The sequence below is a fragment of the Salmo trutta genome, chromosome 27, assembly GCF_901001165.1.
Source record: "Salmo trutta chromosome 27, fSalTru1.1, whole genome shotgun sequence".
In the NCBI taxonomy this organism is placed as follows: domain Eukaryota; kingdom Metazoa; phylum Chordata; class Actinopteri; order Salmoniformes; family Salmonidae; genus Salmo; species Salmo trutta.
This window is the reverse complement of record NC_042983.1, coordinates 30177028-30203421: the sequence shown is the minus strand read 5'-3', so window position 1 is coordinate 30203421 and position 26394 is coordinate 30177028. Positions and strand designations below refer to the sequence as shown.

The following is a 26394-nucleotide window of genomic DNA, read 5'->3' as shown; positions in this document are numbered from 1 at the left end:
AACAGCATGGGAAACGATACGGAAGTAAAGCGGAAGTGGACATCACTTTCACAGGGTAAGACATATTCAATGCGATATACAAACATAATATGTTACCCTGTTTCGCTTCCCAAGATCTGTGTCCCATGAGTACCGCCTGAAACAGATAAATTGACATCACAATTGCTCTGTTCAAATTGCTTATACAGTGCATTTGGAAAGTATTCAGACCCCTTGACTTTGTCCACATTTTGTTACCTTACAGCATTATTCTAAAATTAATTAAATTCCCCCCCCCAATCAATCTATACACAATACCAAATAATGAAAAAGCAAAAACAGCTTGACATTTTTGCAAATTTATTTAAAAAAAAGGAAATATTACATTTACATAAGTATTCAGACCCTTTACTCAGTACTTTGTTGAAGCATATTTGGAAGCGATTACAGCCTCAAGTCTTCTTGGGTATGACACTACAAGCTTGGCACACCTGTATTTGGGGAGTTTCTTCCATTCTTCTCTACAGATCCTCTCAAGCTCTGTCAGATTGGATGGGGAGCGTCGCTGCATAGCTACTATCAAGTCTCTCCAGAGATGTTCGATCGGGTTCAAATCCGGGCTCTGGCTGGGCCACTCAAGGACAGAGACTTGTCTCAAAGCCACTCCTGCATTGTCTTGGGTGTGTGCTTAGGGTCGTTGTCCAGTTTGAAGGTGAACCTTTGCCCCAGTCGGAGGTCCTGAGTGCTCTGGAGCAGGTTTTCAAAGATCTCTGTACTTTCCCTCGATCCTGACTAGTATCCCAGTCCCTGCCGCTGAAAAACATCCCCACAACATGATGCTGCCACCACCATGCTTCACCGTAGGGATGATGCCATGTTTCCTCCAGACGTGACGCTTGGCATTCAGGCCAAAGAGTTCAATCTTGGTTTCATCAGACCAGAGAATCTTGTTTCTCATGGTCAGAGTCCTTTAGGTTGTTTTTTAGCAAACTCCAAGAGGGCGGTCATGTGACTTTTACTGAGTGGATTCCATCTGGCCACTCTACCATAAAGGCTTGATTGGTGGAGTGCTGCAGAGATGGTTGTCCTTCTGGAAGGTTCTCCCATCTCCACAGAGGAACTCTGGAGCTCTGTCAGAGTAACCATTGGGTTTGTTAGTGACCCATGACCCTCCTTCCCGATTGCTCAGTTTGGCCAGGCGGCCAGCTCTAGGAAGAGTCTTGGTGGGTCCAAACTTCTCCCTTTTAAGAATGATGAAGGCCACTGTGTTCTTTGGGACCTTCAACGCTGCATACATGTTTTTGTACCCTTCCCCAGATCTGTGCCTCGACACAATTCTGTCTCGGAGCTCTACGGAAAATTCCTTTGACCTCATGGCTTGGTTTTTGCTCTGACATGCACTGTCAACTGTGGGACCTTATATTGACAGGTGTGTGCCTTTCCAAATCATGTCCAATCAATTGAAATTACTACAGGTCGACTCCAATCAAGTTGTAGAAACATCAAGGATGATCAGTGGAAACAGGATGCACCTGAGCTCAATTTTGCATCTCACATGAAAGGGTCTGAATACTTATGTAAATATTTCTGTTTTCATAAATGTGCAAAAATTTCTAAAAATACGTTTTTTCGCTTTGTCATTATGGGGTATTGTGTGTAGATTGATGAGGGAAAACATTATTTAATCAATTTTAGAATAAGTCTGTAACGTAACAAAATGTGGAAAAAGTCAAGGGGTCTGAATACTTTCCGAATGCACAGTAAGTAGCAATTATTATAGATGCAAAAACCTAAAACTGTAAAGGTTTTAAAGTATGAGTTCTTTTTGTTATATGGTGTAGTAAATTATACTCACTTGTTTGTTACGCATTTTAATTATCTGCTTACAGCCCTCAGCATCCACACGGAGGACCTATTTCAGATCGCATTAGAAAATGCACAATATAAATGTTCATATAATCGGCTGACAATGGATTCAAAATATGGCATTATCAGTTAACCCTTTTCAGATATTCTGGACTGAGGCTATGATGCATTAATTGTGTACCATAATAGCTAGTCATGTGCTCGATATGCCAATAAAGAACGTATGTGTTCCATTTTTCCTGTATGTAGCTTGAAGTCATTCGTGTTTGTCTATCAGCATTAGAATACGTGCCAGAATTTCTGCATAGGCCTAGGTGCTCGCATCCATAAGAAAAACCCAACTAACATAATGGCATTATTGTGCTCATTCATATAAAAATGTTGCCCCCCCCCCCTGGGTTCATTCCCTACCTGCAGAAATAACAAGAACACTGGGGTCTTGGTGAGTCCAATGCTCTCTGATCTCTCTCGCACCATGTCAGCTACAAAAACAAGAGAAAGTAAGATCAATTTAGAGTCATATACACTGACTATATAAAACATTAAGAACACCTGCTCTTTCCATGACAGACTGACCAGGTGAAAGTTATGATTCCCTATTGATGTTAAATCCACTTAAAATCAGTGCAGAGGAAGGAGGGTAGAGGAGATGGGTTAAAGAAGGACTTTTATGCCTTGAGACAGTTGAGACATGGATTGTGTATGTTTGCCATTCAGAGGGTGAATGGGCAAGACAAAATACTTAAGTGCCTTTGAACGGGGTATGGTAGTAGGTGCCAGGCGCACCATTTTGTGTCAAGAACTGCAACGCTTCTAGGTTTTTCACGCTCAACAATTTCCCGTGTGTGTCAAGAATGGTCCACCACCCAAAGGACATCCAGCCAACTTGACAACTGTGGGAAGCACTGGAGTCAACATGAGTGATAAGGGAATGTATATGTTTAAAGTAATGACTAAAGAATTCCACCCTGAAACGTAATTAACAAAGTGAAATGTATTAGAATTATAAGACTATAATCCAATAAGGTATGGTGGAGACAAGTTAAGGGTGAGAAATGTGTAGTTGAGAAAATAGAGGACAATTGAACTACACATGACCTGGTTGGAACTCTGAAAAACTTACGACAGGAAAGAGGCCCTGTCAAGCCCCCTCTAATCTAGGGAGGAAAGGAACGGCAAGGAACTGCCAAGCTAGTAGAATAGTGATAAACGAGGAATGTGAACTGTGGAAAAAGATATAGCCCACCTATTGTTTGTGTGTGTGTGTGTGTGTGTGTGTGTGTGTGTGTGTATATATATGGGGGTTATAAAGACTGTTCACATTTTGGTTGACTTTAGAACTCTCTGAATAAAGAACAACGAACCTTTTGCAGAATCTGAGTCTTTGCCTAATTATTATTAAACCCAGGGTCTTACAAACCTCGGGGATTGGTCAAAGCTTAAATTATTGTTTAGTTGTCATCATTGGGATTAAAAATTCTCGTGATAATGGGCCAGTATATGGAATGCTTTCGACACATTGTACACTACCGGTCAAAAGTTTTAAAACACCTACTCATTCAACATTTTTTCTTTATTTGTACCATTTTCTACATTGTAGAATAATAGTGAAGACATCTAAACTATGAAATAACACATATGGAATCATGTGGTAACCAAAAAAGTGTTAAATCAAAATATATTTTATATTTGAGATTCTTAAAATAGCCACCCTTTTCCTTGATGACAGCTTTGCACACTCTTGGCATTCTCCAAACCAGCTTCATGAGGTAGTTACCTGGAATGCATTTCAATTAACAGGTGTGCCTTCTTAAAAGTTAATTTCTTTCCTTCTTAAAGCATTTCAGAAGGAAACGTTGAGTTGTGACAGGCGGGGGGGGGGTTATACAGAAAATAGCCCTATTTGGTAAAATACCAAGTCCATATTATGGCAAGAACAGCTCAAATAAGCAAAGAGAAACGACAGTCCATCATTACTTTAAGACATAAAGGTCAGTCAATATGGAAAATTTCAAGAACTTTGAACGTTTCTTCAAGTGCAGTCACAAAAACCATCAAGCGCTATGATGAAACTGGCTCTAATGAGGACCGCCACAGGAATGGAAGACCCAAAGTTACCTCTGCTGCAAAGGATAAGCTCATTAGAGTTACCAGTATCAGAATTTGCAGCCCAAATAAATGCTTCAGAGTTCAAGTAACAGACATCTCAACATCAACTGTTCAGAGACTGTGTGAATCAGGCCTTCATGGTCAAATTGCTGCAAAGAAACCACTACTAAAGGACACCAACAAGAAGAAGAGACTTGCTTGGGCCAAGAAACACGAGCAATGGACGTTTGACAGGTGGAAATTTGTCCTTTGGTCTGGAGTCTAAATTGGAGTGCGTACGTGGTGTGCATGTATGGATTATTTCGGCATGTGTATTTTATACCGTAAAGCATGGAGGAGGAGGTTTTATGGTGTGGGGGAATTTTGCTGGTGACATTGTCTGAGATTAATTTAGAATTCAAGGTACACTTAACAAGCATGGCTACCACAGCCTTCTGTAGCGATACGCCATCCCATCTGGTTTGGGCTTAGTGGGACTATCATTTGTTTTTCAACAGGTCAATGACCCAACACACCTCCAGGCTGTGTAAGGGCTATTTTACCAAGAAGGAGAGTAATTGAGTGCTGCATCAGATGACCTGGCCTCCACAATCCCTCGACCTCAACCAAATTGAGATGGTTTGTGATGAGTTGGACTGCAGAGTGAAGAAAAAGCAGCCAACAAGTGCTCAGCATATGTGGGAACTCCTTCAAGACTGTTGGAAAAACATTCCAGGTGAAGCTGGTTGAGAGAATGCCAAGAGTGTGCAAAGCTGTCATCAAGGGAAAGGGTGGCTATTTGAAGAATCTCAAATATAAGATATTTTAATTTGTTTAACACTTTGGTTACTACATGATTCCATATGTGTTATTTCATAGTTTTGATGTCTTCACTATTATTCTTCAATGTAGAAAATAGTAAAAATCAAGAAAAACCCTTGAATGAGTAGGTGTTCTAAAACTTTTGACCGGTAGTGTAGAGTCCATGCCCTGATGAATTAAGGCTGTTCTGAGGGAAAAAAGGGGGGTGCAACTCAATATTAGGAAGGTGCTCCTAATGTTTGGTATACTCAGTGTATATATCGAGTTTAGCCAATGCGGTATATATCTGAATGTCCCGAGAGCGCCACTTTTCTCCTCCATAGCTGTTGCTAAGTGATAAATTAAGCTTCCGCATTGTGCTGTTTATTTGCAATTTGTTGACATCACAACACAGTACAGACTTGGATACACATTATCCTGAATGCTAATCAATAAAAACATCTGTTAAATTCGCAGCTCTGTTTTACTTGTTTACAGTGGGTAATTTCAGAGGGAACCGTCAGAGGCACTCTCGTATTGTTACATCACCAACATGTATAGAATAAAGGCGCTAACATAGCAGCCATTTTAAAACCTGGCCAAACTACCACCATACCCCGTTCAAAGGCAATTCAATCTTTTGTCTTGCCTATTCACCCTCTGAATGGAACACATACACAATCCATGTCTCAATTGTCTTGAGGCTTAAAAATCCTTCTTTAACCTGTCTCCTCCCCTTCATCTACACGGACTGAAGTGGATTTAAGAAGTGATATCACTTAGGGATCATAGCTTTAACCTGGTCATTCTACGGCATGGAAAGAGCAGATGTTCGTAATGTTTTGTACACTTACTGTATATAACTCAGGATCAAGTCAAGTCCTTCGTTCAGTCTTCCAAAACCCATTATTTAACAACAAGAACGCTCATTTTACTTATCTACAAGTGAGAGAAGTTAGGATATATTGCCTGTGACAACTCATAAAGTACCTTCACTGAGCTTGTTTGAAGAGATTGGTGGGGGCATAAGCACATTGCCCACCCAGGGAGTGACTGCTAACTGAAGGGAATAGTTGAGAGTGGTGTAGGTTTCACTGTTGGCAGATGAGTCCTTTTGCCTTGAGCAATTGTGAGGCGTCCCCTGGTCACTGCTCGTAGACACACTGTTTTTCTTCAGACATATACAGTACCAGTCAAAAGTTTGGACACACCTACTCATTCAAGGGTTTTTGTTTATTTTTTCCTATTTTCTACATTGTAGAATAATATTGATGACATCAAAACTATGAAATAACACAAATCAAAATATATTTTATATTTGAGATTCTTCAAAGTAGCCACCCTTTGCCTTGATGACAGCTTTGCACACTCTTGGCATTCTCTCAACCAGCTTCATGAGGAATGCTTTTCCAACTGTCTTGGAAGGAGTTCCCACATAGCACTTTTTGGCTACTTTTCCTTCACTCTGTGGTCCAACTCATCCCAAACCATCTCAATTTGGTTGAGGTCGGGTGATTGTGGAGGTCAGGTCATCTGATCTAGCACTCCATCACTCTCCTTGGTCAAATAGCCCTTACACAGCCTGGAGGTGTGTTTTGTGTCATTGTCCTGTTGAAAAACAAATGAAAGTCCCACTAAGCGCAAACCAGATGGGATGGCGTAATGCTGTGGCAGCCATGCTGGTTAAGTGTGCCTTGAATGTTAAATAAATCACAAGAGAGCGTCACCAGCAAAGCACCCCACACCTCCTCCTCCATGCTTCACGGTTGGAACCACACATGCGGAGATCATCCGTTCACCTACTCTGCGTCTCACAAAGCCACGGCGGTTGGAACCAAAAATGTCAAATTTGGAATCAGACCAAAGGACAGATTTCCACCAGTCTAATGTCCATTGCTTGTTTTTCTTGGCCCAAGCAAATCTTCTTATTGGGGTCCTTTAGTAGTGGTTTCTTTGCAGCAATTCGACCATGAAGGCCTGATTCTGAACAGTTGATGTTGAGATGTGTCTGTTACTTGCACTCTGAAGAATTGATTTAGGATGCAATCTGATGTCCAGTTAACTCTCTGAGTCCGTTTTATCATAGCGCTTGGTGTTTTGCGACTGCACTTGAAGAAACTTTCAAAGTTCTTGACATTTTCTGCATTGACTGATCTTCATGTCTTAAAAGTAATGATGGACTGTCGTTTCTCTGCTTATTTGAGCTGTTCTTGCCATAATATGGACTTGGTATTTTACCAAATAGGGCTATTTTCTGTATAATCCCCCCTTGTCACAACTCAACGTTACCTTCTGAAATGCTTTAAGAAGGAAAGAAATTAACTTTTAAGAAGGCACACCTGTTAATTGAAATGCATTCCAGGTAACTACCTCATGAAGCTGGTTTGGAGAATGCCAAGAGTGTGCAAAGCTGTCATCAAGGAAAAGGGTGGCTATTTTAAGAATCTCAAATATAAAATATATTTTGATTTAACACTTTTTTGGTTACTACATGATTCCATATGTGTAATTTCATAGTTTGTCTTCACTATTATTCTTCTGTATACCACCCCTACCTTGTCACAACACAACTGATTGGCTCAAAAACATTAAGGAAAGAAATTCCACAAATTAACTTTTAACAAGGCACACCTGTTAAATTAAATGCATTCCAGGTGACTACGTCATGAAGATGTTTGAGAGAATCCTATGGGTGTGCAAAGCTGTCATCAAGGCAAAGGGTGGCTACTTTGAAGAATCTCAAATATATTTTGATTTGTTTAACACTTTTTGGGTTACTACATGATTCGGTATGTGTTATTTCATAGTTTAGATGTCTTCACTATTATTCTACAATGAAGAAAATAGTAACAATAAAGAAAAACCCTTTAATGAGTAGGTGTGTCCAAACGTTTGACTGGTACTGTACATAGAAAACAGAAGACACACATCACAGGCTTTACGAGCAGAAGACCTCTGTATTAACACAGCTCAATCTCCATCATCGATTGAGCTAGATAGGCTATGCAACGAAACCTTAGCGCCAACAACTATTTTAGCACACTGTCCTTACCTAGATTCAAGCTTTAACTATATTAATTTGTATGAAACAGTAGGATTTATTGATGGATTCTAATCAAACATTCTATCAACATTTCCTTTAAAAAATATATCTAATTTTCACTAAATCTATTCTGACAAATGAACAAAAATGTATCCACTGGAATCATTTTTGTTTGGGATAAAAAGCAATTGAAACATGTTTCACCACATAAAGAGGCGCTAAATGAAAATATTGTTGTAATTTTTGAGTGTCACCTGGCGACTTACATGTTTTGTGGCATTTGTTTTCTTCCAAGTGATCAGGTTCCTCACCTCTCCATAGCACACCTGGAGCATGGCCAGGTCACTGTTGCAATCCTTTAGAAGGAACACATACAGAGAATGTCACATGCTGCTATACTTAAGTCAAAGCAGGAATCAATCGGTTAGCCAGCTAACTTTACTACATATTCTAAAATAAGAATCATATTTCTGAGTTCATAAACAAAGAGACTCACTTTAAAATGAGCTACACAGCTGATGAATGTTTATTAAATATTAACTGCCTAGTGATCCCATTTTGTGATACATTCAGATGAAGTTAATATGTAGCTATGGTTACTGATGCAGATCTAGTCTGCTTTATGATGGTGGTATTTGGGAACAAAATTACAATGGTTGCATTCATTTTAGGTTGACAACTTCATAAAGGCCCGTCTAGGGACGGGTGTTCAAAATCTGCATACGCTATACACATAATGGTGCAACGAATCACATGACTGTTAATACATAAATGCTGGTACCTTCTTTGCCAGGATTGGGGGGTTTTGTCCAATGACAGTGGCAGCAGGCTTGCCAAAGCGGTCCAGGACGGTGGAGCGTACCACCATGAACTTGCGTGCTGCGGCCTGGCTGTCCGTCGCTGCCTGCTCTTGCGTTGTGTCCTTGCTGGGCCGTTTAACCATCACACTCCTCACCATCCCTTCAAACTGCTTCTCTCGCATGGGGATCCATTGCTCCATGTCTGGTTGGGTGTAGTCTTCAAAAATGTCACTTTCCTGATCAGATCCGTACAGTTCAAAGAACTTCTGTTTCTTGTCGTCGTCACTGTCCATAAATTCCATCTTGACGCTCTCCTCTTCATCGGCGCTTGAGTGCACATCATCGTCTAGCCTCTTCAGCCTACTCTTGATGCTCCTCACAGCCACTGCCTTTCTCCTCTGCAATCCTCTTCTACTTCTGTCCCTCCGAGGTCTGGGCTGTTTACAAAAATAAGAGCGTAATTAACTGTATGTCCAGTGTTACAGACTGAGTTGAGAAGGACAATAAGGCTACATAGTAAACACTCACCTTGTACCCTGTCATTCTCCTCCACTGTTGAAGGACCTGGCAGTCAATTCTGTTAGGCATTTCAGAAGCTATCTTAGCCCATTTAACTATAGAAAAGGACAAAATAAATTGTTAAACCTGATTATTTTTATATAGTTTCTACGCGAGTCAGCTTTCTATAGCAGTTCCTACGTCCATATTTCTCCACCAATTGTCGGAGTTGCGCCTTTTCCTCCTCGTCAAAGGGCCCCTTCTTCACGTTCCCAATCAGGACGTCCACATACCTACAGAATGAAACAACAGTTTGTCAGTGACCGTATTTTCTAATTAAGCAAGGCCCGAGGGGTGTAGTATATGGCCAATAAAGGGCTTTTCTTACACACAATGCAACGCGGAGTGCCTGGATACAGCCCTTAGCCATGGTATATTGGCCATATAATACAAACCTCCGAGGTGCCTGATTGCTATTATAAACTGGTTACCACCGTAGAGCAGTAAAAATATTTTTTTTGTCATACGGAGATATACGATCTGATATACAATGGCTGCAGGGTCTAAAATGAACACTCCGCCACCTGCGGGTAGATTTTGGCATTGGCGTGTAAGATGTCCATTTCACCAGCCATGTTGGCGGGTGGTCAGGGCTCCACAGTGCGAGCATTTCACTCGCATTTGTGAATAAAAATAGTCAAGTATGATCACATGCATAGTCAAATAAACGCTGCAGTAGCTGTTTACAAAGTATTTCTGCCGTTTAGTTTCATAGCTGGTAAATTAGTCGCACATAGTCAAACTACGAATCCTATACAGCCTATTGCACGTCGAGCAGCAACACTGCCTGGCTGGGGGCTGTGCGCATGTAAAGAGCTGAGTGCACATAGGCATAAAAGGTTGTCTTATTTACTTGAAACCAAAATCTACTGAAGTGAGATTTTGTCCTTGTGTTTCTAGGCTATTTCCATTGTTTTGTTCACAAGCTAGGCTGTTTTTCTATGTTTGAGTTTCAACTGCTAGGGAAGAGAAGACAACGCTTCTACTAGTCAGACTCTCACAGGCACAAACATGACTGGAGTCGCACTACCATGGTAACCTCATTTTTCGTATCATCTATGATATTTTGGTTAAAAAAAGACTCCGGTCACAAAAAAATGAAATTAAACAATATACCACGTTACGTCTTACTAGTAATACATTTGTTTTATAAACATTACAAAGCATGCTCATCCATCTTTTTGTGTTTTGTTGGTGTAATTTTAGCTGAATTTTGTCCACATTTTTTGGGGGAAAAAAGCCAAAACTTTACTTAACGCCCAGCGTCATAACACATTATGACAGTCGTCATAACCATGTCATAACAGCTACACAACTTGTCATAATATGGTCCTAACACTTATGATATTTAGACCTGTTGTGACTATATTGCATTATTTTATGGAAGGTTATGCCACATACATAAGTGTGAAAACCCACAAAACCTACCAAACATGGCAAAACATTCCATTTCACCATAGCCTACTTGTCAATAATATGTTTGCTATAAAACATTTTATGACCATATTATATTATCATTGTAATTGTGTGCAATTTGATGTCAGACATGCACCTACCCCAATGCGCTGATACTGATGACTGGGATGAACACAGGAGCAGATTTCAGGAGCAGGACTAGACACCCTCTTTTTGACTGATGACTGACATAAGGGCATGTACGTGATAGGCCTATCTGGCTTATATATGGTCATAATGATTCTTGACAGTGTCAAAGTGTATTTTCTTAGTCCAAGTAAAGAGACACAGGATGGTCATTATACTTCATCATGAAGTGTATTCTCTGCAACTTATTTAAAATAAGATGGGAAAAAAGTGACTAAATAATTATTTACAACAACAACAAAGGACTTCAGAAACAAACCTTCAAACTAACGGAAACTTCTCGGCAGGGAAAAAATCTATTTGAATAAATGTGGGTTTTCACACTTATGTAGGGGTCATAACCAGCCATAAAATAACACAATATATGTCACAACAGGTGTAAATATATGGGTCATGAGTGTTATGACCCTATTATGGCAGGTTATGTCAACTGTTATGAGCATGTCATAACGTGTTGACGCTGGGTTTCAAGTAATGTGTAACCAAAAAATCTGAGTGGCTGGTAGATATTTTGATCTACCTGGCACAGTGGCTGGTGGACCAAAAACATTTATTTTATGCCCTGCATGGCTGTCAGCCAATCAGCATTCAAAGCTTGAACCACCCAGTTTATAATACTTTTTCAAGTTTGAGTTAACTAGAATAGGGTGGCCATCAGGGAGACTGTCAGCGAATGTCGTGAGAGTTTGGTCAATGCATTGGCTCCATCGATCAGAGTCAATATTAGTCTTCACCTGTCCCTACACTGGCTATCATTTCTTCCAGGCACATCCTGACGCATCTTCCACCAGTTCCCCGCTCCGTGTTTAGCCACTGCTCTCAGTAGCATCTGCAACAACAAACAAAAGTCACAGCACAATTTATATTATCAAATATTTATACTGTACATATGGGGACATGACAAAATGTCCTTGGAACAGATTAGATGAAGCTAAAGATACTATTCCCAACAAAAAAGCCAAAAACCCTCCTTCCCATACCTCATCTTCTTCTTTAGACCAATAGCCTTTCGTGAGGGTCGGGTCCAGAACCTGAGTCCACCGATACATCAGCTGGCATGAATCCCGGCCCTCCATGAAATAGGAGACTGGAGTACAACAGAAATCATGGAGAAAGCAAGCTGAATTCCCAGAACCCAACACACGATGCACTACCATGACAAGCTATAGTATCTTGTATTGAACAAGCACTTTTTCTAAAGAGAAAAATCAGTAGAGTAGAGCAGTGGACAGTATCCTGAGCGCTTTGTATTTATATTTACATTTGAGTCATTTAGCAGATGCTCTTATCCAGAGCGACTTACAGTAGTGAGTGAATACAATTTCATCAGGTCACACTCCTATTGGAGCTTTACAAAGAAGGGGACATAAGCTGGGGACAACAATAACAACTCATCGATGTGCACCAACAATAACATAGATAATGAGTAAAAGCCAGGGTGTACATTGGGTTGTGGGGACTTACTCTGGGTGTAAGGGATGTAGTTCCCTATCCGCATCTTCTCCACCAGCTCTCTAAGGATGTCATCCTCCAGTCTGCCCCACATTCTCCTCTTGAAGTCGGTGCAGATGTAGCGTTGGTATGTCTGGAGACACATGAAGGCTGTCCTGTTGGTCTGTGTGTGACATACAGGGGAGAGGACATGAGTTCTAAATGGATAAACCTGAATAGTTTACACATTCAAAGAAATTGGTCATGTTAGGACGTTCATGGAATTACACTTGACCTACCTACTACCGAGAAACTGAACGGTTCAGTATCAGGTACTTCGCTCTAAACAAAGTCCAATCAATCAACCAAACTGTACAAATCAGGATTAGAAATATCACCTCTGGAACCCACTGATAGGAGAGCGTAACAATCATGAGGCTATTTGACCAATATTGTCTGCTCTTACCCCAAGTTTATCAGCAATCTGATCCCAGTTGTGGTGCCCATATTTCACAGCAACTTTCTTGAGCATTTCAATTTCGTCTTCCTTCCAACTGGCTTTGTTAATGGAGGGATGCAGGTAGTTCTGCCAAAAGCTTTTTATGTCCTCAGCTTCACGGATACCTTCAAACTGGATAGGAATAAGATGTTAGCGTCAACATTTAAGCATTTTTAACAATAGCAAAACAAACACATGAATGGAGGAGAAGATAGCAGTTACTCGACCCACATCAATATTGGAAATCTTTTGCCAGTCATGGTCATCATAGCGGCCACCCATCAGCTCATCCTCCTTCAGTGCACTGCAAGGGAAAGCACATCCGGCAACAGTTACATAGCAATGGTTTGACTCAGGAACCACAAAAGGAGTTGGAGTTTATGAACATTACAATACAATACATATGGATTAAACAATTCAATCCATTTAATCTATTCATGTAAAGTGAGAACAAACACAAAACAGACATGTCTGACAAGATAACCGGTGTCATCTTGGAATTAATAGGCTAGATTGTTATTTCCCGTAAAATAGTTATGATGGTAATCACCTGATGGCCTCAATGTCCTTTTCAATTTCAGTGATTTGTTTCTGCAGGATTAGCTTTTCCATGTTTTCAGCTTTGGCCATTTTCTGTGTAAGGTATTCAATCCTATGAGACAAAAATCATGTCATTCATGTAGGCCAATTTGTTAACACCAATCCTAAAAATGTTTACCTACATTTCATAAACCCTATGTAAAAAGCTGAAGTTTTGCTCCTGTGCTTTTCAAAATGTAGCAAATAAGACATTCCCATTATCAAAAGATACCATTCAGGGGAAAACAATCACCCTTTACTTACTTGGACAGTTTGGGCTGTGTCATGCGTTTCATGCTGTCTTTGACCACAGCATTAATCAGCAGAGTCTTCTGCCACCCCTCCCCTGAAAAATTAAAAAGTCACTCTCCGATAATGGTGATGTCACTTAACAAGGATGCAAGGAGCACTAAGGTCTAACAATGATTATTTTTAGGCTCACATCTTTTCATCTTGACATCATCAGTAGGTCTGATTCTTTTACTCATCTTCTCCCTGGTTTCTGGATTAGCGGGTGGGCCCTGTGGGAATTAGAGACAATGTAAAATCATGTAGGTATAACCCCTTGACCATGCTCATATTGTACTGATTCAGAACTCATCCCTACCAGAAATGTGACTTTATCTCTGAAATAGGGATTCAGAAAGCTCCCCAAGAAAAGCTTCAGTGTGGGTTCTCCAGATGTGGTAGCCTGGGGAGTTCCTGTGCCAGATAGCTGAGACATAATCTCTTTCTGTAGGGAAAAACCACAAAAATTATTACATCGCATGGACATTGCACAGCTCAGAGCAAAAACTTGAAAAGATTCATTGAACAGATTTCAGACTGCACCTTTAAGAAAATAAGTGGGCTTTTAGTTATTAATCTCTTACTTGCTGCTGTTGATTGTCTGTTAACAGTCGCTCCAGATCCTCTAATTTCTCTTTCAACACTTCCTGATAAACCAGGTTAATTTGCAGACATGTATCTATGTTCTGGGGTAGGTCCAGCTCCTCAGCACTGTCCTCTTCGCTCTACCAGACATGGGAGAAAGGAGAGCACAAGGCCATGTTACAGTAACCTTACATCATGTGACAAACTGAAAACTGGAGTGCTGGAATTGTGAAAATGCTAATCAATACTAACCAATTCTGTTGCACTTCCTTGGCCATCCACATCTGTTTCAACACATTATAAAAGGGGTCACACTCACTCCCGGTATAAATGTATACTAGCAGGAAAACTTAAATCCATGAAACAATGAATAACCTGTCGAAACAACAAATAACCTGTTGAAACAACACAAGGCAAGGGCCTTAGCTACCTGAAAGAATCTCAGCATTAAATGCACCTGGACCAAGAGTGCACTCCAACTCTTCAATCTCTCTCTGTATTCGCTCCCGCTCTGCCTCCAAGTTCCCCGGAGGACCCTAGAAGAGCAGGTTGACATTATTTCTCAATTCACCTGAAATAAATCATGGTCACAAGGTAATATTGGTGATGTCAATAAATCTTACCAAATCTTCTGGTTGAGAAGCATTGTCGTCTGATCCATCATCTGACAACAGTGAAAACAAATGACAGATTTAAGAAGCATGCCAAGGAGTTTTGAAGACTAAATTGTATTCTATGATTAGTGCAGGAGTAAGGGTGTCCTCTCTATACAAGCACACTGCAACAACGTTTTAACATGCTTTAGATACCAACCAGATGCACAACTATCTGAAGATAGTAGTTCAATGCCGGAATTGCTTTCGGATCCAAGGTTTTGCTCGAGCGCCAAAATCTGGCGTTCGATTCTCTCCCTCTGTGCAAGAAGGTCATCCGAGGACATAATGAATGAGGCACCTTTTAAAAACAATGGGTAATGAATGAAAACAAAACCAGGGACCAGCTAACAGCACAAAATACACTGAAAATACAGTAGCTAGCTAGTTAAGTTAACCTAAACATTACACTAGTAACAACATAGCTACAGATTGTTTCACCAGATAATGTGATTTAACCAAAGATGTTTGGTTTCCATTAGTTACAGATTAGGTACTGTTTGTAACCCATTCGTAGACGCTAACATACAGTGAGGGAAAAAAGTATTTGATCCCCTGCTGATTTTGTACGTTTCCCCACTGACAAAGAAAGGATCAGTCTATCATTTTAATGGTAGGTTTATTTGAACAGTGACAGACAGAATAACAACAACAAAAAAATCCAGAAAAACGCATGTCAAGAATGTTATAAATTGATTTGCATTTTAATGAGGGAAATAAGTATTTGACCCCCTCTCAATCAGAAAGATTTCTGGCTCCCAGGTGTCTTTTATACAGGAAACAAGCTGAGATTAGGAGCACACTCTTAAAGGGAGTGCTCCTAATCTCAGTTTGTTACCTGTATAAAAGACACCTGTCCACAGAAGCAATCAATCAATCAGATTCCATTCTCTCCACCATGGCCAAGACCAAAGAGCTCTCCAAGGATGTCAGGGACAAGATTGTAGCCCTACACAAGGCTGGAATGGGCTACAAGACCATCGCCAAGCAGCTTGGTGAGAAGGTGACAACAGTTGGTGTGATTATTCACAAGTGGAAGAAACACAAAATAACTGTCAATCTCCCTCGGCCTGGGGCTCCATGCAAGATCTCACGTCGTGGAGTTGCAATGATCATGAGAACGGTGAGGAATCAGCCCAGAACTACACGGGAGGATCTTGTCAATGATCTCAAGGTAGCTGGGACCATAGTCACCAAGAAAACAATTGATAACACACTACTCCGTGAAGGACTGAAATCCTGCAGCGCCCGCAAGGTCCCCCTGCTCAAGAAAGCACATATACATGCCCGTCTGAAGTTTGCCAATGAACACCTGAATGATTCAGAGGACAACTGGGTGAAAGTGTTGTGGTCAGATGAGACCAAAATGGAGCTCTTTGGCATCAACTCAACTCGCCGTGTTTGGAGGAGGAGGAATGCTGCCTATGACCTCAAGAACACCATCCCCACCGTCAAACATGGAGGTGGAAACATTATGCTTTGGGGGTGTTTTTCTGCTAAGGGGACAGGACAACTTCACCGCATCAAAGGGACGATGGACGGGGCCATGTACCGTCAAATCTTGGGTGAGAACCTCCTTCCCTCAGCCAGGGCATTGAAAATGGGTCGTGGATGGGTATTCCAGCATTACAATGACCCAAAACACACGACCAAGGCAACAAAGGAGTGGCTCAAGAAGAAGCACATTAAGGTCCTGGAGTGGCCAAGCCAGTCTCCAGACCTTAATCCCATAGAAAATCTGTGGAGGGAGCTGAAGGTTTGAGTTGCCAAACCTCCGCCACGAAACCTTAATGACTTGGAGAAGATCTGCAAAGAGGAGTTGGACATCCCTCCTGAGATGTGTGCAAACCTGGTGGCCAACTACAAGAAACGTCTGACCTCTGTTATTGCCAACAAGGGTTTTGCCACCAAGTACTAAGTCATGTTTTGCAGAGGGGTCAAATACTTATTTCCCTCATTAAAATGCAAATCATTTTATACAATTTTTGACATGCGTTTTTCTGGATTTTTTTGTTGTTATTCTGTCTCTCACTGTTCAAATAAACCTACCATTAAAATTATAGACTGATCATTTCTTTGTCAGTGGGCAAATGTACAAAATCAGCAGGGGATCAAATACTTTTTTCCCCTCACTGTAAGTGCATTCAGAAAGTATTCAGCAATATTTCCCGCATTTTGTTACGTTACAGCCTTATCCTAAAATGGATTAACAAAAAAATAAATCCTCATCAATCTACAGGCAATACCCCATAAAGACAAAGAATAAAACAGGTTTTTAGAATGTATTAAAATGTAAAACCAGAAATCTTATTTACATAAGTATTCAGACCCTTTGCTATGAGACTCAACATTTTGCTTAGGTGCATCCTGTTTCCACTGATCATCCTTGAGATGTTTCTACAACTTGATTGTGGAGTCCACCTGTGGTAAATTCAATTGATTGGACATAATTTGGAAAGGCACATAACTGTCTACATAAGGTTCCACATTTGACAGTGTATGTCAGAGCAAAAACCAAGACATGAGGTCGAAGGAAATGTTCGTAGAGCTCCGAGACAGGATTATGTCGAGGCACAGATCTGGGGAAGGGTACCAAAAAATTTCTGTAGCATTGAAGGTCCCCAAGAACACAGTGGCCTCCATCATTCTTAAATGGAAGAAGTTTGAACCACCAAGACTCTTCCTAGAGTGGGCCGCCTGGCCAAACTGAGCCATCAGGGAAGTAGGGCCTAGGTCAGGGAGGTGACCAAGAACCCGATGGTCACTCTGACAGAGCTCCAGAGTTCCTCTGTGGAGATGGGAGAACGTTCCAGAAAACAACCATCTCTGCAGCACTCCACCAATCAGGCCTTTATGGTAGAGTGGCCAGACGGAAGCCGCTCCTCAATAAAAAAAACACATGACAGCCCACTTGGAGTTTGCCAAAAGGCAGCTCTCTGGTCTGATGAAACCAAGATTGAACTCTTTGGCTTGAATGCCAAGCGTCACATGTGGACTTCAACCCAATCGAACATCACTGGCGAGACCTGAAAATAGCTGTGACGCTCCCCATCCAACCTGACAGTGCTTGAGAGGATCTGCAAAGAAGAAATTGGAGAAACTTGAGGTTGTAATCACTGCCAAATGTGCTTCAACAAAGTACTGTGTAAAGGGTCTGAATACTTATGTAAATGTGATAAGACTGCTAAAAATAAAAAACTTTCTGCTTTTTTTTTTATGGGGTATTGTAAGTAGATTTATTAAGTAAAAACAATTGAATCCATTTTAGAGTAAGACTACAACGTAACAAAATGTGTAAAAAGTCAAGGGGTCTGATTACTTTCCGAATGCACTGTACCTTTTGTGCCTATTGACGATAGTATCTTCTGGCCTTGACTTTTGTTAAGAGTCCAAACGCTCGTTCTGAACGTTAAAACCAAGGGTTGGAACCAGTTCAGTGGACAGAACAGAAAACTGCACAATAAAAAAAAATTTCTAGGGACAAAATCAGAACAAAAATAATTTATACTGTTCCGGAAAAGAAACGTTATTTTAAAAGCATGGAAACTGATTAATAACTTTGTTTTACGTTCCAGGCATTTTTTCCAGTCCTACAATAAAATGAAATAAAGCACCTATGCAAAGCCCTCACTCCAGTGTATGTCTGCCTGCCAGCTGAAAATCTTTGCCTGTGTGTGTGTGTGTAGGCTACCAGCCCCTCCAAAGCATAGCCTGCTGACGTTACAAGCGTGATTCAGAAATTAGGGAGAGAGATACTTAGAGAAGAATGGATTAACTTTTTCAATGCTAGTTTATTTATTTTTTTAAATGTACCTTCATTTAGCTGGCTAGGCAAGTCAGTTAAGAACAAATTCTTATTTACAATGACGGCCTAGGGGGTTAACTGCCTTGTTCAGGGGCAGAACGACACATTTTTACCTTGTCAGCTCAGGGATTCGATCCAGCATCCTTTCAGTTACTGGCCCAACGTTCTAACCACTAAGCTACCTGCCACCCCAAGAATACTATAGTTACGTTTCACATTTTATTTATTAACTACTTTTATTATTTAAAAACTATAATAATCTGGTGCCGCTCTGCACACACATAAGCTTGTTAACTAACTACTTACATGCTGTTCACTATGACATGTAGCCTATTTGAAATTATGTTCGCTTCTTACATTTCACCTTTTTATGTAAATTCAAATACTTTACATTCAAATCCATATGGTATGGTTTCAATACTTATAAGCCAATTGGTAGGTCCACCATCGACAGCATCCTGACTGGTTACGTCACCGCTTGGTATGGCAACTGCTCGGCCTCCGACCGCAAGGTACTAAAGAGTAGAGGTCGACCGATTAATCGGAATGGCCGATTAATAAGGGCCGATTTCAAGTTTTTATAACAATCGGAAATCGGTATTTTAGGACGCCGATTTGGAGGATTTTTGTTGTTGTAATTATTTATTTATTTTTAGACCTTTATTTAACTAGGCAAGTCAGCATTCTTATTTTCAATGACGGCCTAGGAACGGTGGGTTAACTGCCTTGTTCAGGGGCAGAACGACAGATTTTTTACCTTGTCAGCTCGGGGATTCAATCTTGCAACCTTACGGTTAACTAGTCCAACGCTCTAACCACCTGCTTTACATTGCACTCCACGAGGAGCCTGCCTGTTACACGAATGCAGTAAGAAGCCAAGGTAAGTTGCTAGCTAGCATTAAACTTACCTTATAAAAACAATCAATCATAATCACTAGTTAACTACACATGGTTGATGATATTACTAGTTTATCTAGCCTGTCCTGCGTTGCATATAATCGCTCAGGTACACGTTGCTCCAACCATAAACATCAATGCCTTTCTTAAAATCAATACACAAGTATATATTTTTAAACCTGCATATTTAGTTAATATTGCCTGCTAACATGAATTTCTTTTAACTAGGGAAAATGTGTCACTTCTCTTGCAAACAGAGACAGGGTAAAGGCAGCAGTTTGGGCCGCCTGGCTCGTTGCGAACTGTGAAGACTATTTGTTCCTAACAAAGACAGCCGACTTCGCCAAATGGAGGATGATATAACAAGCGCATTTGCGAAAAAAGCACAATCGTTGCACGACTGCACCTAACCATAAACATCAATGCCTTTCTTAAAATCAATAGACAGAAGTATATATTTTTAAACCTGCATATTTAGCTAAAAGAAATCCAGGTTAGCAGGCAATATTAACCAGGTGAAATTGTGTCATTTTGCGTTCATTGCGTGCAGAGTCATGGTATATGCAACAGTTTGGGCCACCTGGCTCGTTGCGAACTAATTTGCCAGAATTTTACGTAATTATGACATAACATTGAAGGTTGTGCAATGTAACAGGAATATTTAGACTTAGGGATGCCACCCGTTAGATAAAATACGGAACGGTTCCATATTTCACTGACAGGAAAAACGTTTTGTTTTCCTGATGATAGTTTCCGGATTCGACCATATTAATGGCCTAAGGCTCGTATTTCTGTGTGTTTATTATGTTATAATTAAGTCTATGATTTGATAGAGCAGTCTGACTGAGCGATGGTAGGCAGCAGCAGGCTCGTAAGCATTCATTCAAACAGAACTTTTGTGTGTTTGCCAGCAGCCCATCGCAATGCATTGTGCTGTTTACGACTTCAAACCTATCAACTCCCAAGATTAGGCCGGTGTACCCGATGTGAAATGGCTAGCTAGTTAGCCGGGTGCGCGCTAGTAGCGTTTCAAACGTCACTCGCTCTGAGACTTGGAGTAGTTTTACCCCTTGCTCTACATGGGTAACGCTGCTTTGAGGGTGGCTGTTGTCGATGTGTTCCTGGTTCAAGCCCAGGTAGGAGCGAGGAGAGGGGCGGAAGCTATACTGATACACTGGCAATACTAAAGTGCCTATAAGAACATCCAATAGTCAAAGGTATATGAAATACAAATCGTATAGAAAGAAATAATCCTATAATAACTACAACCTAAAACTTCTTACCTGGGAATATTGAAGACTCATGTTAAAAGGAACCACCAGCCTTCATATGTTGTCATGTTCTGAGCAAGGAACTTAAACGTTAGCTTTTTTACATGGCACATATTGCACTTTTACTTTCTTCTCCAACACTTTGTTTTTGCATTATTTAAACCAAATGGAATGTTGTTTCATTATTTATTTGAGGCTAAATTTATTTTATTGATGTATTATATGAAGTTAAAATAAAAGTGTTCATTCGGTATTGTTGTAATTGTCATTATTACAAATAAATTTATTAATCGGCCGATTAATCGGTATTGGCTTTTTCGGCCCCTCCAATAATCGGTATCGGCGTTGAAAAATCATAATCGGTCGACCTCTAATGGGGACTGTCCAGTAGTAGGGGATTTGGGGAAAGGAAGAGAAACATGGTAATGTACAGGCAGTTACCAAAGCAGGGCATGCCAAGCGGTCGAAGAGACACAGCGAATCCTGAATGGTTAGGTCACATACAGATAGGGTTACTTAGTGAGGTCTGTGGTCAGTCATGGTGCAACTGTCTGTGAAAGCACGCTTTTCTCTCCTGGGTCCTCCAATAATCGGTATCGGCGTTGAAAAATCATAATCAGTCGACCTCTACTAAAGAGGGTAGTGTGTACAGCCTAGTACATCACTGGGGCCAAGCTTCCTGCCATCAAGGACCTCTATACCAGGCAGTGTCAGAGGAAGGCACCAAAAAATTGCCAAAGACTCCAGCCACCCTTGTCATAGACTATTCTCTCTGCTGCCGCATGGCAAGCAGTACCGGCGCGCCAAGTCTAGGTTCGAAAGGCTTCTTAACAGCTTCTACACCCAAGCCATAAGACTCTAATCAAAGGGCTACCTGGGCTATTTGCATTGTCCCCACAACACCCCGCCATTTTTACGCTGCTGCTACTCTGTTAATTATCCATGCACAGTTACTTTCCCTCAACATATTACCTCAATTACTTTGCCTAACCGGTGTCCCCGCACATTGACTCTGTACCGGTACCCACTGTATATAGCCTCACTACTGTTATTTTATTGTTGCTCCTTAATTATTTGTCAACTTCAGGTTACTTTAGTAAATACTTCAACACTTTTGTTTCTTAAAACTGCACTGTTGGTTAAGGGCTTGTAAGTAACCATTTCACAGTAAGGTCTACCTACACCTGTTGTATTCGGTGCATGTGACAAATAAAATTTGATTTGAGGTAGTCCAAAAAAATAGATGGGTGTTGGTTAAATTGTGATTTTAATGAGCTTTGTGAGCATGGAGCGTTTTTTAGGAGTGGTAGAAAGGACATGGAGCACCAGAGCAGTTACTCACCGCTCATTGGATTTCCAATCGCTCAACTCCGCTCACAACTCTAATCTGCACTGATTGGTGAAGTAAATTAATGTTGTGCTAAACCCCCCACCCCCCAAAAAAAATCAATTTCAGAGGTTTAAAAAGGAACAGAAAATAATGATATAAACCGTTACTTTTTGGGGGTTTGAACCAGTTCAGAACTTTATTTTGCTGGTGGGAACAGTGGAACGGAATTAAACATATTATGGTTCTGTTCAGAACGAAAAGATTGGAAAATTATTTAACCCATGGTTCAAACGCATCACTTGCGGTACTGTTTTGGAAACACAAGGAAGTATCTTTCATATCAGCGAGAAATAATACAAATTTAAAAAAGGTTAAATTACTACACACCTTTATAAGGTTAGTGTTTCCATACGGCCATATCTTCATGTTACAGTGTTTGTTACTGGAAGACAGAGGGAAGACAGCCGCCACCTGTGATTATTAGCCATCTAGTGAGTAAGCGTAACTGGGGAGAAAGTATAGATCGTTAACTGGAGGCACACAGTTTATAGATCTGTGCAAAACTGCTACAGTAAGTGCATCTTTTTTATTTGAAAGATTCTTTCTCGCTGATATGAAAAATGTTGCATATCAGCATATACTACCATTCAAAAGTTTGGGGTCACTTAGAAATGGCCTTGTTTTTGAAAGAAAAGCACATTTTTTGTCCATTAAAATAACATCAAATTGATCAGAAATACAGTGTAGACATTGTTAATGTTGTAAATGACTATTGTAGCTGGAAATGGCAGATTTTTATGGAAAACTACATAGGAGTAAAGAGGCCCATAATCAGCAACCATCACTCCTATGTTCCAATGGCACGTTGTGTTAGCTAATCCAAGTATATCATTTTAAAAGGCTAATTGATCATTAGAAAACCCTTTTGCAATTATGTTAGCACAGCTGAAAACTGTTGTACTGATTAAAGAAGCAATAAAACTGCCCTTCTTTAGACTAGTTGAGTATCTGGAGCGTCAGCATTTGTGGGTTCGAAATGGCCAGAAACAAAGAACTTTCTTCTGAAACTCGTCAGTCTATTCCTGTTCTGAGAAATGAAGGCTATTCCATGCGAGAAATTGCCAAGAAACTGAAGATCTCGTACAACGATGTGTACTACTCCCTTTACAGAACAGCGCAAACTTGCTCTAACCAGAATAGAAAGAGTGGGAGGCCCCGGTGCACAACTGAGCAAGACGACAAGTCCATTAGAGTGTCTCGTTTGAGAAACAGACGCCTCAGAAGTCATCAATTGGCAGCTTCATTAAATAGTACCCGCAAAACACAACCAATGAGGAGATGGCACGTGGGTACCTGCTTCTATAAACCAATGAGGAGATGGGAGAGTCCCCAGGGCTTGCAGCGCGATCTGCGTCACAAATAGAACTGACTTCTATTTTACAGGCTGACTACGTCTCTCGCGTCGCGTGCGCTGCAAAATAAATTTTGAAATCTATATTATTCAACTATTGCACCCACACTGCTTGCGCGCACCAACAAGCGTCTGCGTTGCCAAGGGCGAAAATAGAAGTCAGTTCTATTTGTGACGCAGATGGCACTGCAAGTCCTGCCTCTCCCATCTCCTCATTGGTTTATAGAAGCAGGTACCCACTGAAAGACGAACGAGGTCAGTGGCAGTAATGCACCTAATTTATGAAAGTTGCCAATCGCAATATAAAGTCAAGAGAAGAAAAAGCCTAGGAGGAGAGATGACTAGAAACAATTCGCTTGAGTGTTTTATGTGTGGATTAATTGTCGGAGTAGAGGACCTTGTGCATTTCAGGTAAAATAACGACTCAATGTTTATATCCCAGGACAAATTAGCTAGCAACAGCAAGCTAGCTAAATAGGACAAATTAGCTAACACATGCAAGCTAGCTAGCTAAATTGCCATAAATGTTTAATGCTTTTCGACCTGTCCCCAAATTAATGTAATTGGTTCAGAGTTTGTTTTGATATTTTAACCAGCGTGTCATGATCGAGTTTGGTGTGGGGGGACAAAATAAATTGGTGCACGCACGCAGCTGGTTTGGGTTCAGTGTTAGCCCTTGGCAACGCAGACGGTCGTTGGCGCGCGCGAGCAGTGTGGGTGCAATAATTGAATAATATAGATTTATACATTTATTTTGCAACGCACGCTATGCGAGCGGTGTAGTCAGCCTGTACGCACTAACGGTTCTGGGGGGGGGGGCAGTGCCCCTGTGACGACAATTTTGGACCTCCTTGTGGCCCCCCTAAATGTGGAGTATGAAATAATTTTTACATAACACCTTTTTGCTATCATTCTTTTACATCCGTTATTAGACAGTGGCAATGATGATTATGAACATGGTCTTTTGCCTGCAATGCAGTGAAGAAAACGATATGACAACAATAACGTCTAATGTAACTGGCCCCAGCTTAGCTCCCCCCAGTTGAAATGGTCTAGAACCGCCACTGCCTGTACGGCGCTACAGAGGGTGGTGCGTACAGCCCAGTACATCACTGGGGCAAAGCTTCCTGCCATCCAGGACCTATATAATAGGAGGTGTCAGAGAAAAGCCCATTAAATCGTCAGAGACTCCAGTCACCCAAGTCAGAGATTGTTTTCTCTGATACAGCACAGCAAGCCGTACCGGAGCGCCAAGTCTAGGACCAAAAGGCTTCTACCCATTTTGTACGCTGCTGGTACTCACTGTTTATTATCTATGCAGTCACTTCACCCCTACCTAAGTGTACAAATTACACACACTGACTCGGTACCCCCTATATATAGCCTCGTTATTGTTACTTTAGTTTACTTGGTAAATATTTTCTTAACTCTTCTTGAACTGCACTGTTGGTTAGGGCTGGTAAGTAAGGATTTCACTGTAAGGTCTACACTTGTATTCGGCGCATGTGACAAAAAGTTTAATTTGTCCATAGTTACCACAGGCACAGTCATAAACCCCGCCCATTTCTACAATTTTTCTTAATTTGGTTTTAAACCTAATTTTAACCACACTGCTAATCTTATGCCTACCCTTAAATTAAGACAAAGTGAATTTTTACAATATAGCCAATTTTGACTGTGGTTGTAGTAGGTAGCTCGCAAACTAGTGGAAACTCGAGCTGGTGGGGCGTGCTGGAATCCAAACTCATGCGCGAGCAGCAACGATAACATTTGCAGCTAATTCAGTAACTAACAAACAACACCTGAAATAATCATAATGCAAAAGCAACATCCCTCATTTTCAGCATCAGTCAAAAAGTCTGGTCTAATTTAGCTCGACTTACCAAAAGCAGACAGGTTAATAGATGTCTTATGATTTACAAAATATGTGGTAAATATGATAACAAATATATTAAAACAAATAACTGGCTCGCTAGCTAAATCCCAATGAAATTGATTGGCATGCTGCTTCGTTGAACATCTCTACGCGCCGCAAACAACACGGCTGGAACATTAACATATTTCCCAGCATGCAATACTGAAGGAACAACGTTGGTTGTTTTAAATATCGTGGCATTCATAAACAATTTAGATTAATGAATGTTCCAACTCAATTCCTTGATTAAAACAATCAAATGTAGCGTTGTAATCTTCAAATGCATGAAATACCCACAATGCAACACAAGCGCCACAGTAAACGTCACAGGCTTTACACAGAAGCTCCAGTTTTTCAACGTTACTCGCTACCCGGAACCCCTGGGATGACCTGTAAAATGGTTAATGGTAAAGGTTAAGGTAAGGGGTTAAGGTTAGGGATAGCACTAACCGTTTCTAAACCCAGAGCATTTAAAAAATAAATATATTTAGACAGGGAGTCAATGCTAAAACCAAAGTCTATTTTCTAGATTAGTCCCGTTTAGCACACATTAAACTACACATACACATTTGACTAGAGGGAGTGGAGTTATGGGTTGAGACCCTGTACAAGGTGGTGGCTGGTGGGATCATCATAACTATTATCCAATCAGAACCCCCAAAAATGCTACAGACAGTATGCATGGCATTCTTGAATACCAATGAAATGAATGCCAAATGCCCACTTGACCTAGTATAATAATGTATTTATGTATTATTTAATACTGTAATACCAGTACAATTAACTATCAAAGACACTCATTACTAACCTGACTCTGACCGTCTTAGCAAAAGTGGATACAATACCATTTCTGATTTAAAAATGTAGTGGTTGGAAAACTTAGCAAGCAATTAACTGACAAGTAGCTACAGAAAGTCTCCTGAATTCCCACTACGAATAGTAGGACTACGTTCAAGCAAAGATTGTGGAACATACGCAGTGTAAAATGTGTAA

At 40.7% G+C, this 26394-nt stretch overlaps 1 protein-coding gene across 5 annotated transcripts in view; it reads right to left on the bottom strand.

Annotated features, from left to right (window-relative positions):
- LOC115164875 (snRNA-activating protein complex subunit 4) overlaps positions 1-25560 on the bottom strand; it is a 28089-nt gene extending 2529 nt beyond the window's left edge. Inside the window, exons 1-23 of one of the 5 annotated variants that reach the window (XM_029717754.1) lie at positions 25370-25560; positions 14933-15073; positions 14743-14783; positions 14550-14655; positions 14372-14403; positions 14119-14259; positions 13854-13979; positions 13689-13767; positions 13511-13592; positions 13218-13319; positions 12899-12971; positions 12635-12799; positions 12202-12352; positions 11718-11824; positions 11472-11566; positions 9277-9368; positions 9106-9191; positions 8559-9014; positions 8044-8133; positions 5725-5905; positions 2257-2327; positions 1835-1891; positions 97-136 (exon numbers count right to left, since the gene is read on the bottom strand). In XM_029717754.1, coding sequence (XP_029573614.1) covers positions 97-136; positions 1835-1891; positions 2257-2327; positions 5725-5905; positions 8044-8133; positions 8559-9014; positions 9106-9191; positions 9277-9368; positions 11472-11566; positions 11718-11824; positions 12202-12352; positions 12635-12799; positions 12899-12971; positions 13218-13319; positions 13511-13592; positions 13689-13767; positions 13854-13979; positions 14119-14259; positions 14372-14403; positions 14550-14655; positions 14743-14783; positions 14933-15059 — 2500 coding nt within the window. In that variant the 5' untranslated portion in view covers positions 15060-15073; positions 25370-25560. Of the gene's footprint in view, positions 1-96; positions 137-1834; positions 1892-2256; positions 2328-5724; positions 5906-8043; positions 8134-8558; positions 9015-9105; positions 9192-9276; positions 9369-11471; positions 11567-11717; positions 11825-12201; positions 12353-12634; positions 12800-12898; positions 12972-13217; positions 13320-13510; positions 13593-13688; positions 13768-13853; positions 13980-14118; positions 14260-14371; positions 14404-14549; positions 14656-14742; positions 14784-14932; positions 15074-17087; positions 17147-25369 lie in introns of those variants that run through there. The other 4 variants (XM_029717756.1, XM_029717752.1, XM_029717753.1 and 1 more) reach the window with 4 other exon arrangements.
- Between the last annotated feature and the right edge of the window lie 834 nt (positions 25561-26394).